Source organism: Lynx canadensis, chromosome C1 (assembly GCF_007474595.2).
Source record: "Lynx canadensis isolate LIC74 chromosome C1, mLynCan4.pri.v2, whole genome shotgun sequence".
Taxonomy (NCBI): domain Eukaryota; kingdom Metazoa; phylum Chordata; class Mammalia; order Carnivora; family Felidae; genus Lynx; species Lynx canadensis.
Genome location: NC_044310.1, coordinates 76,387,702 through 76,399,612, shown reverse-complemented (window position 1 = coordinate 76,399,612; position 11,911 = coordinate 76,387,702). Strand labels below are relative to the sequence as shown.

General features: G+C 42.7%; 1 protein-coding gene across 1 annotated transcript; it reads right to left on the bottom strand.

Moving 5' to 3' along the window:
- Positions 1–5,872: 5,872 nt before the first annotated feature.
- Positions 5,873–6,643, bottom strand: LOC115519749 (splicing factor, proline- and glutamine-rich-like). Its single transcript, XM_030323653.1, has one exon. The coding sequence runs from the start codon at positions 6,641–6,643 to the stop codon at positions 5,873–5,875; it is 771 nt and encodes a 256-aa protein (XP_030179513.1).
- Between the last annotated feature and the right edge of the window lie 5,268 nt (positions 6,644–11,911).

The following is an 11,911-nucleotide window of genomic DNA, read 5'->3' as shown; positions in this document are numbered from 1 at the left end:
CTTACATAGCTAACCAGTGACCCCAGCACCATTTATTGAATCATTACTCTTTCCGCACTGATGTGAACAGCCATCTATGTATATGCTTGGGTGCATTGCTGGAAGTTCAAGAGCACTTAGTTTTGTGCCACACTCTTATTGTTCATTTTAGTGTCTGGTAGCACAGCTTCCTTCGTTTCTAAAATCTTTCAGCGTTTCCTTTGATTTACCTTTTTATTCTTTCAGATGCATTTTCTCCTTATTCAGATACGATCTCTGTTTATTTTCGTTTTTGAAACGGAGGTGACTGTGTTCGCAGCTGTTCCTGTGGCAGGGAAAATAAGGTCAAAGAGCAGAGAAGAAGCCTAATGCTGTTGTCTCTGTCAGCCTTTTTCTTGTTGACTTTCCAGTCTCCGGAAATTTCTCCTTGTTTTGATTTGTAGGTGGCACCTCTCCTCTGCTTCTGGCACTGCAGTGGATTTTTAAAAAATGTATTTATTCTGTAATTTTTGCATTTTGGGGAGGGAGAAGAGGTAAACATGTCATTTATCAGCCATCTGAAATAAGAATATTCAGCCCATTTTTTTAGAAAAGTGAGCATAGCATAAGAGCTGTTGAAAGTAGTAAACATACAGAAGTCAATGTCATGGCGGCTCAGCAGCTCTGGCCTGTCAAAGAAATATGCACGAGTACGTTCCCAGCATTTGGATCACTGAAGCTTTGCCACAAGCTTTAAACATGTAATTGTTACTGCCATACTCGAGAAGGAAGACAAGAAAGAAAATTATGACAATTGTGGCATGTTTGTTCTTTTAGCAGCTGTAACTTGGCCAAAATTTTTCTGGATGACGTATGTAGCAAATGCCTCTGGCACCCTATGTCATATCTCCTCAGCCCACCTCTGTTTACAGCTGCAACTCCAGTGGACAGTTCCATTCAAGTTCATACTCACCTTGTGCTGACGATACCATGCTCCATGTGTGCACTGTGTTTCTTTCCGTTCTCTTCCCTAGGGCTTTCTTTGACGCTGCAAGAGTCTGTTCAATTCCCCATGCAGGCCCCAAAGTGTGGGGATGTTAAGGCCCCCAAGCTCAACCCTCAACCAGTGGGGGATGAAACACAGTGGATAAAGGCTCCAGCCTCCTGTCTTTTGGGTAGACAATTTGGGGCGGGGTGATCATTGTGTGTTTCTCACGTGGTCCTGACTTGATCGAATCTTTGTTGCTTATAGTAGGGAGGCTGGTAATACAGCCTTATTTTGTGTTTTCCTTCTTTCTTCTCTTCCTCTCTTGGTTCCCTCACCTTGGAATCACCTTCCAAGAAATCATTTGTACCTATGGTCTTGTCTCAGACTGTTTTTGATGGAACCCAAACTAAGACAATATCATTAAGTATCTACTCTAGAATTTTAATGAAGCTTTGAGGTTGAGGTGCTTCACTGCTGGCCTTGACCGCATGGAGGATGTAGAAAAAGAATAGGGAACACCACTGGGGTTCTCATGTTCTATTGACCTCCAGAAACATTATCACATGTAAGACTATAACTGCTGAGAAATTTTTCTAGTTTTTCAGCATCCCAGGGCCACAACAGTGTAGATAATGAGAGTAGGGATTATGAGTAGGATAATGAGAGAGGGAAGTAGCTGCTACTGTGCCTTTAAAAAATTAAAAAAAATTTTTTTTTAATTTTAGAGAGACAGAGTATGTGTGAACAGGGGAGAGGGACGGGGGGGGGGGAGAGGGAGAGAGAGAGAGAGAGAGAGAGAGAGAGAGAGAGAGAGAGAGAATCTGAAGCAGGATCCCTGCTCAGCATAGAGCCTGACACAGGACTCAACCAAGAGATCATGACCTGAGCTGAAACCAAGAGTCGGTCGCTTGCCAACTGAGCCACCCAGGCGCCCCAGTTGTGTGCCTTCTGTAGGGCTATTTTTATGGATTACATTTAATCCACTGAATAAACCTTAATGATGCACATTAGAATACCCACTTTAAAACAGTCTGAGGATAAAACAATTAAATAACTTGCCCAAGGCCACAATATCCAGTAAATGGCAGATTATAGCTACTAGGAATTCTACTTCAAAATCCATGCTTATTTATATGATTCTGATGGTACTAATTTTAAATCGATAATTTATTTACATTTATTCACATGTTAAATATTTTAAAAAACTTTATTTTAATGATAAATATTGTTAAAACTCCTATTCAAAGTAATATGTGTACCTGCTACAAAATTTGAAGATCCAAGAAGGTATGCAGTGAAAAACACATCTACCTCCCACCTCTGCTCCTGTTTAGGAGGTATCTGCTGTTTATTGGTTTCTTGTATATTTTCCCACAGTTATGCTCTGTGTATATGTATTATTTTATTTTTAATTTTTACATTTACCACTCACATTATTCTTTTCTTGGCCTAGCTATTTTCACTTAAGATATCTCAGAGATCTTTTCAATTATTCACAGAAAGGTGAAGTTATTTCTAACTGCTGCAGAGTATTCTAGTGTATGGATGTATCCTATATTAGCTGTTAAATTTTATCATTTAAAAAGTTAATACTTTTTGATATTGGTTGAAACAATTATTTTAAAATTCTTGTAATACAAATTAGTGGCAAAAATTACCTTTTAACTTTAAAACATAATGAGGCCCCCAGGTGGCTCAGTCAGTTGAGGGTCTGACTCTCGATTTTGGCTCAGGTCATGGTCTCACGGTTGGTGGTAAGATCAAGCCCCACACTGGGCTCTGCATGTTCTCTCTCTAAACAAAACCAAACCAAAACACCAAAACAAACAAACAAACAAACAAACAAACAAAAAAACCCAAACCTGTATAAGGAATGTTATCTAACAATCAACAGTAAATGGTCCTTTTATCTGTTAATGTATAGGGAATTTTGAAATGAGTAGAATTTAAATTCCTTTCAATTAGATATCTCTGTCTGTCTCTCTTTCTTCCCACAACCCTTGATAACCATCTTTTAAAATCGTGATATGCTTACTCTCAGAAGTCAAGGATTGAGTATGGAACTTGGTCAGTGTCTGCTTTAATTCCATTTCTGTTAGTTTAGAGGTCTTTTCAGAAGCAGGCACAAATCTCAGAAACTTGGTTTTAAAAATTAACATTTATAAGGTGGTTATAAATATATATTGGTTATAGATTTTTTCAAAGACATAAAAAATTCAAAGTGCGTACATAAAATGACCCTGGTTTATTCCTACTTAGATTTATAAAGCCCTCTTAAAATCTGTGTTTGGGTCATACCACTTCTATGAGTAAAGGAAGATTCCGTGAGCCTCCACATGAAAGTAATTAAACTAGTAAATTATAATCTGCAAAAGGTTCATATTATCTTTTACTCTATCCTGTCTTGGAGTTATGCTGGAATAACCTCACTCAAGCTCAGTTTTTTAAAAGCTGTCCATTAATGTTTTCCATAGACACATATGTATTTGTCTTTTCCTTTTTTAAAAAATTTTTTAAAATGTTTATTTATTTTTGAGACAGAGGGAGAGACAGAGTGTGAGCAGGGGAAGGGCAGAGAGAGAGGAAGACACAGAAAACAAAGCAGGCTCCAGGCTCTGGGCTGTCAGCACAGAGCCTGATGCAGGGCTCGAACTCACGAACCACGAGATCATGGTCTGAGCTAAAGTCTGACGCTCAGCCTACTGAGCCACCCAGGCGCCCCTGTATTTATTTTTTCTTAATTAAACTTTTAGTTTTGACATCATTGTAGATTCACACACAGCTGTGAGAAATAATACAAGGAGATCCCATGTTCCCTTAACCAGTTCCCCTCAATAGTAACATCTTGCAAAACTGTCAATTACAATATCACAACCAAGATATTGACATCGATACAGTCAAGATACCAAACATTTCCATCACCATAAGGATCCTTCATGTTGCCCTTTTATGACATCATCTACTTCCCTACTGCTGACGCCCTTTCTTTAACTCCTGGCGACCACTCAACTGCTCTCCATTTCTATAATTTTGTCATTTCAAGATTATATAAATGTAATCGTATAGTGCATACATACATTTTTTTATAGGCTTCTTTAGGAATAATGACTAAAATCATAGATAATATTCCTAAATTGACTTGACACATTTTCTATGTCACATTGGGCTGATTTTTTTTTTTTTTTAAACACAGCAAATCATCCCTTACGTGTTCAACATTTTCATTTATAGAAACTCATTCAGGGGCGCCTGGGTGGCTTAGTTGGTTACACGTCCGACTTTGGCTGAGGTCACGACCTCGCGGTCCAGGAGTTCGAGCCCCGCGACAGGCTCTAGGCTGACGGCTCAGAGCCTGGAGCCTGCTTCCGATTCTGTGTCTCCCTCTCTCTCTGCCCCTCCCCCGTGCATGCTCTGTCTCTGTCTCAAAAATAAATAAACGTTAAAAAAAAAAAAAGAAACTCATTCAAACCTATTGAATTAGATTAGGTTCCCTGGATACTGACTGGGAGGTGGAGACTTGTTTGTGCATAGAAGGTCTACAGGGGCGTGGTCTCAGTAGACACGCCTATAAGGAAGTGAGGGAAGCGGGCTTGGGCCAAAGGAGAGACTGCTGCACAGTACACCCGCTATTGAGGCCTCAGCTCACTTTACCAGGAGCTCTGAAACCAGATGGTCCTTCACAGCTGTCCGAAATTGAGAGAGGGGGGCTGGGCTTCTATATTTCTTAATATATATTTTATTTAAGCTTTTCTTTTAATGTTTATTTGTTTTTGAGAAGGAGTAAGAGCACGTGTACATATGCCCACGTAGGGGAGGGGCAGAGAGGGAGAGGGAATCCCGAGCAGGCTCCTCGCTGTCAGTGCAGAGCCTCACAAGGGGCTCCAACTCAGAAACTGTGAGATCATGACCTGAGCTGAAATCAAAAGTTGGATGCTTAACCGACTGAGCCCCCCAGACACCCCCTCATATATATTTTAGAATCAGCTTAAAGATTTCTACAACCTGCTGGGATCTTGATTTGAACTGTGTTGAATCTATAAATCTATTTGGTAGGAAATGACATATTAAGAATATTTTATCTTCCGGGCATCTGGGTGGCTCAGCCGGTTAACAGTCTGACTTTAGCTCAGGTCGTGATCTCAAGGCTGTGAGTTCCAGCCCCGTGTCAAGTTCTGTGCTGACAACTCAGAGCCTGGAGCCTGCTTCAGATTCTGTGTCTCCCTCTCTTTCTGCCCTTCCTCTGCTCACGCTCTGCCACTCTCTCTTTCAAAAAAAAAAAATAAATAAATAAATAAATAGATGTTGAAAAACAAATTTAAGAATATTGAATATTCTAATCATTAAATATGTGTATCTATTCATTTAGGTCTAGGTCTTGTACTTTTCAACGTCCGTACATAGTTCGTCAAATTTATACCCAAGTATTTAATGTTTTTGCTGATAATGTAAATGGTACTTTTTAAAAATTCAATTCTCAGTTGCTCGTTGTTTGTATATATTGTGATCTTGCTAAACTGACCTATTAGTCCTATTTGCTTTTTTGAAGATTCTTTAAGATTTTCTCATTAAATTAGAGTTGATATCTGCAAAGAGAGTGTGTGTGGTTTTATTTCTTCCTTTCTAAGTGGTATGGCTTTTATTTCTTTTTCTTGCTTTCTCTAACTGGCTATGTTCTACATTTCAGTGTCAACCACAAATGGTAAGAGCAGACACATCTCTGCCTTGTAGCTGATTTTAGGGGGAAAACATTTAATCTTTCTTCTTGTCCTTTTTCTTCTTTACTTGGGAGGGGTACAAAACTTTACTGTTTCCACCTGGTCCAGGCCTGGGCGAGGGCTCCGCGGTGGTCAAAAACCTGCCTAGGGGCCGCAGGGAGAGCCTCAGCCAGAGGCCCTGACACCAGGGCCGGGGTGCCAGAGGGGCCCCTCAACGCCTGCCGGGCTCCGGAGGCTCCTCGTGGTGCCGGAGGCTGGGCGCTTGGCAGCGGTGCCCGCCCAGCCCGGCCCGGGGCCGCCGGCCTCCCAGGTGAGTCAGGGGGCCTCCATCTTCTGGATGAGCTTCACCTGCTGACCCCGCGGCGGTTCTGCAGGAGGCCCCGGAGATGGGCGCCTGCGCGGTTGGAACCCGGCGCGCAGATAAAGGGCCGGGTTCAGGGTCCGCTCCAGGTCCCTGGTGGTTTGCGTGGCGTCTAGGGCTTCCCGCAGCTCTTCTTGGGACGGCTTGTGCCTCTGCTCGTCCCGGAAGAGGCCGGCCGCCGCCGTGGCTCTGCCTGTTCAGGAGAGGCCTTCTAGCTTCACCTCCACCGGCTCTCGAGAAGCGGGCCGCGCTCCGGAGCCACCTCCTGGCGGCGGAAAGAGGCGCGGGAGAGAGGTGGGTGCGCGAGCCCGCGGCTGCGTGTTGACCAGGCGGTGGGCGGCTGGGCGGCGGCCCCTCGAGGGGAGGCTTTCCGACCGGCCCGGGGGCTCGTGCTTGATCCGCTGTGAGGAGCCGAGCGCAAAACACGGGGTCTGCCGGTCCGGGAGGCACAGGGGGCCCACGATGGTTCCCAAGGTTGGGACTGGAGAGGGGGTTGCGGGGTGGTGGGACGCTGGAAGACGGGGTCCCCGGGACTGCTGTGCCCAAGCACTGTGGAAGCAAGAGACAGATCCATGGGACCAACATCCAGGTGTACTGCTGAAAACATTTAGTCTTTAACATTGTGGATGACGTAAGCTACAGGTGTTTTGTAGAAGCCTTTTATGGAGTGAGGCATTTCTCTTATGTTTCTGGTTTGCCGAGGGGTTTTATGGTGAATGGATGTTGATTTTTATCGGATTTTTTTTCCTGCTGCTATTAAGACGATCATAACAATTTTTTCCTCAGTCTTTTGATATGATGAATTACATTGATGTTTTCAAATGTTTAGTCTTACATTCCTGGGATAAACTCTATTTGGTCATGCTATATAATTTTTACAAATGTACGCTGGATTTAATTAGCTGATGTTTAGTGAAGATCTTTGTATCTATATTCATGAAAGATAATGGTTTGTTGTAATGTTGTAATGTTGTATTGTGATGTTGTAACCCTTCGTTGTCCGGGTTATGGGTAGCTCATAGAATGAGACAGGAAGTGCTCATTTCTATTTTTTATTCAGAGGGTATCTAGAATTGACATACTGTTAAAAGTCTGAGTAATTTTGCTAGTAAAGCTACTGGGCCTGTGGATTTCTTAGTAGGAAGTTTTAACTGCAAATTTATTTTCTTTAGTAGATACGGCAAAACTCAAATTACCTTCCTCTTGAGTAAGCTTTGGTAGTTTGTGTCTTGTAAAGGTTTTGTCCATTTCATCTATTTTGTCAAATAAATGGCCCTAAGATTGTAATATTCACTTACTTATGACTGTATGATCTGTGGTGATATCTCCTCTTTTGTTTCTGATGTTGGTAATTTGCATCTTCTCTCCTTTCTTCTGAATCAGTCTGGCTGGAGTTTTACCAATTTTATCTATCTTTTCAAGGAAATAACTTTTTGTTTCACTGATTTTATTTCTATTTTTGAAATTATTGATTTCTCTTCTTGTCCCTATTACTGCTTTTCTCCTGCTCGCCTTGGGTTTAATTTGCGCTTCTTTTTGTTTCTTATAATGAAAGCTTAGATCATTGATTTGAGATCCCCTTTTTCTCTAATGAAAGAATTTAATACTATACCTTTCTCTTTATGCCTTGCTCTTGCTATGTTTAATTTCTAAATATTTGTTAGAATTTTTTAGGTATATTTCTGGTTTTGATTTCTAATTTAATTCTGCCATTGCCAGAGAACATAGTTCATGTCATTCCAATTATTTCAACTTTGGAGGAGGGCATGATTTATATCCTGGAATATTGTTTGGTGAATGACCCATGAGCACGTCAAAGAATGTGTATTCTGGTGGTGTTGGGTGTCAGTTATGTCAAGCTGGTTAATAGTATGGCTCATATCTCTTGTATCTTTACTGAGTTTCTGTTTTTTGTTTAATTACTGTCGAAGTCAGTGGTATTGAAGTTACAAGTGAGACTTGGTAGCTTGGTGGTGGGAACTGGGAAAGTTCTCTAATATACTGACTTGGCCTTAGTCCTTTTTTTAAAAAAAAAAAAGATGTTTATTTATTTTTGAGAGAGAGAAAGCACACGCACAAGCATAGAGGGGCAGAGAGAAGGAGACAGAGGATCTGAAGCAGGCTCTCAGCTGACAGCACAGAGCCTGATAACAGGACTTGAACTCTCAAACCGCAACATCATGACCTGAGCTGAAGTTGGACCTTCAACCAACTGAGCCACCCAGGTGCCCCCAGCCTTAGTCTTAGGCAGGCCTTGTACCCTTGAGTCTTGGAGGCTGCTTTTCCCAGCAGATTAAAGCTTTGTCCATAGAGAAGCAGGGTGGGGCAGGGCTTCAGGCTTGTATTGCTGTGGCAGCTCTTCCTGTCCTCTCATCCTGCACCACCATAGGAAACTTTCTCTGACAGTCTGCCCTGAATCTATTTTATGTACAACGGTAGGTCAGAGAAGGGCCACGTGAGCTCTCTTTGTTTCTGCAGATATCAGTAACACTATACTCTGATACTATGGTACACTCAGTCTAACAATTTGTTAAAAATTTTAGTTGAGTAATTCTTAGATCCTTTCTTGGTACCTCGAGTCTCTTCTCCTATGCTCTACCACAAGTGAGCCAGCGTTTGTGTGTTTGTCACCTTAGAAAGGTTTTTCTTTATATTTCTGGCTTCTTGGCTGCCATGTGACTTTTAGCTCTGGTGGATGCAAGAAAAATTAAGATTTTGTGCTTTTTTTTTTTTTTAATTTTTTTTTTTAACGTTTATTTATTTTTGAGACAGAGAGAGACAGAGCATGAACGGGGGAGGGGCGGAGAGAGAGGGAGACACAGAATCGGAAACAGGCTCCAGGCTCTGAGCCATCAGCCCAGAGCCCGATGCGGGGCTTGAACTCACGGACCGCGAGATCGTGACCTGAGCTGAAGTCGGACGCTTAACCGACTGCGCCACTCAGGTGCCCCAGGATTTTGTGCTTTATCTGGATTTGTTGTTGTTCAGGTAGTAGTGATGCTCTTTCTAGCTTTCTACATAACAGATGGAAGAGGAATCCCTTCAGTTAGTTGCATCTTTAAGAGGCCATTCCACTGCCTGTAAGGTCAGAGGCTCTGGATGGTGTGATATGTGGATGCCATGGTTACGTGTCTACAGCTACACCTTTGCTATAAAGCAGGTCCCTTGGTTTGATGGAGTATTTTGTGGGATCTCATGTTGGTGAATTAAGCACTGTCTGAGTCCTTGGATATTAGTACTGGCTTAGGCCATGATTCCGTGTTGTTTTCAGGGATGATCCCATATAAGGTAAATCTCTACTCCTTCAAGGATGCAAGACTTCGCAGCTATCTATCTTGTCACAAAGGGGCTATTTGGGCTCAAGGAATGGTGCCATGTTAGGGACTTAGCATGGATCTCAGTTGCTGCCAGGTTGAACATTGAGCAGGGGTGGTAACTAAATCAACCATGGTAAGTGGAAGCCCATACTATTAGGCCCATCCATATCCTGCATCCCTGCTGCCCTGTTTACTTCATTAATGAACTATGCTAGCACTGTTACAGGAAATGACAGGGGTTTCAGGACATCAACTGGCTAAGTCCTACTGTCTCTGGTTATTTAGTAACTCTTCCATGGTGAATGCCTTCTGGTGATAGTGAACATGAAATACAAAGATTTTCACATTTTGTGCTCACTCTTATGTATCCTTCTGCATGCCTTGTCCTTAGACTGCCTTGTTCTTAATCCTCCAATCCATTCCCCCCCACCCCCAAGCCCCTCTGAAAAGACAGCTAGGACATTATCTGCTGCCCATAGGTCTATGTATAGTTCTTACCCTGGGCTACTACTCTTTTCACAGGAGATGGATGACAAAATAGACTACCTGGAGCTCTGTCCATTGGGAGGATTTTACCTCCTTGCTTTCTGTCACGATCACTCCTGAGTGGGATGTTGTACAACAGAAGTCTATTTTTGGCTTTTACCACATACTGAGAGTATGTACCAAAATCCATCTATGAACCAAACTCTACATTCTTTTTCCACCATCAGCTACTCTTAAGTAACCCCTCCCCATTCCACACAGCTGTGGTTGAAAAGTGAGTGGGAGATGTCAGTGCAATAGTGGTGGACAACAGGCAGGACATGACTCACCTGTTCATGCAGCCTACTTGTGATTTCTGGTTGTATTCATTCCCAATGCTGAAAGCATGGCTTCCATCTCATTTTGGATTGTTGCTGTGCCTTCTCAACCTAATGACTTTTGTCCTTAGCTCATGATGGGAAGCTTTGGCTGCATGGTTACTTGATGCCCCTATCAGATCCCTGTTAAATGGTAGGAGTTGCTTTTGAAGTGGTGTGTGCATCTCTGCTGCAGATGGCATATCTTTGCCCCAGATTCCCCAGCTGTGTAGTATCTTGTGGGAGGGCTGTCCTGTGCATTTTAAGATGTTTAGCAGTGTCCCTTGCCTCAACCCACAAGATGCCAGTAGCCTGACTTCTTGCCTCCCTTAGCTGTGACACACAAAAATGTTTTCTTACATTACCAGATGTTTTCTTTGGAGCAAAATTTCCCATGGTCCAGAACTACTGGTCTAGACAATGGAGGTCCCTTTGGACTAGATTATTACATGGGGATGGAGAGTTAACATAGTCCTAGGGGAAGACGATAAATGTATATTGTCAGTCCCATGAGAATGTAAACTACTTCTGATCTTTTTATAGGAATGGAAAGGAATACATTCCCCGTATCAGTGGCCTCATACCAAGGGCCTGAGGCTGTGTTTTTCTGTGCTGGTAAAGATACCACATTTGGCACAGCAGCTGCAATTATGGCTACTGCTTGGTTTATAGTACTCTGCTCTCATGCACCATGATCTGTTGGATTTTTTTAGGGGCCAGATTGGTGAGTTAAATGGAGATACAGGAGGAACCATCACCCTTACATGCTTTAAATCTTTAGCATTGTATTAACCTTGCCATTCTCATCAGAATATGATGTCATTTTTTATTTACTGTCCTAGGAGTAGGCTAGGAGTAGAAGGAAATTTCTAAGGCTTTTGCATGGTTTTCTGCCTTACAATAGCTCTTACCTCACGGGTCAAGGAGTCAAATGTGGGTTCTGCCAATTACAAAGTATGTCCAGTCCAATTACATATTTGGAGACTAAGAAATGATCACCACTGGGTTGAAGTAGTGATCAATGGATTGAGTAGACCCAACATGAGCCAGAGCTTGGCTACAACTTCATATTATTAAAGTGCTTCCTTATGGCCTCACTCTAAAAAGAAAGCCATGATGGTGCTTTGGGTCCCCAGATAGCCATGTCTTCTCCGAACCTGTGTCCAACAGTTCTCAGAAGGTCTGAATATTTCCCCTCTTCTATTGCATGGTTATTCAAGTAAACAGCCATACATTTCTTTAGGGAAGGACTGGAGAAGTACTATTGAATACATCTGAGGCAGTGTTGCAGGATTCATTCTCCTAGGGACTTGGCCTGTCTTTTGTCTAAAAGAGGTTCTGGATTTTTTTTTTTTTAATTTTTTTTTCAACGTTTTTTATTTATTTTTGGGACAGAGAGAGACAGAGCATGAACGGGGGAGGGGCAGAGAGAGAGGGAGACACAGAATCGGAAACAGGCTCCAGGCTCCGAGCCATCAGCCCAGAGCCCGACGCGGGGCTCGAACTCACGGACCGCGAGATCGTGACCTGGCTGATGTCGGACGCTTAACTGACTGCGCCACCCAGGCGCCCCATGAGGTTCTGGATTTGAGAACTGGCTCGGTCAGGTGAGAAATTGTGACTTGGCTTGGGTGGCTGCTCTTGGTTCCCTAATTATCTATCTTTGAGTGTATAAATTTAGGAAATCCTTTGTTGCCTGCCCACCTTTTTTTGCCCTTGTGAACACTGTG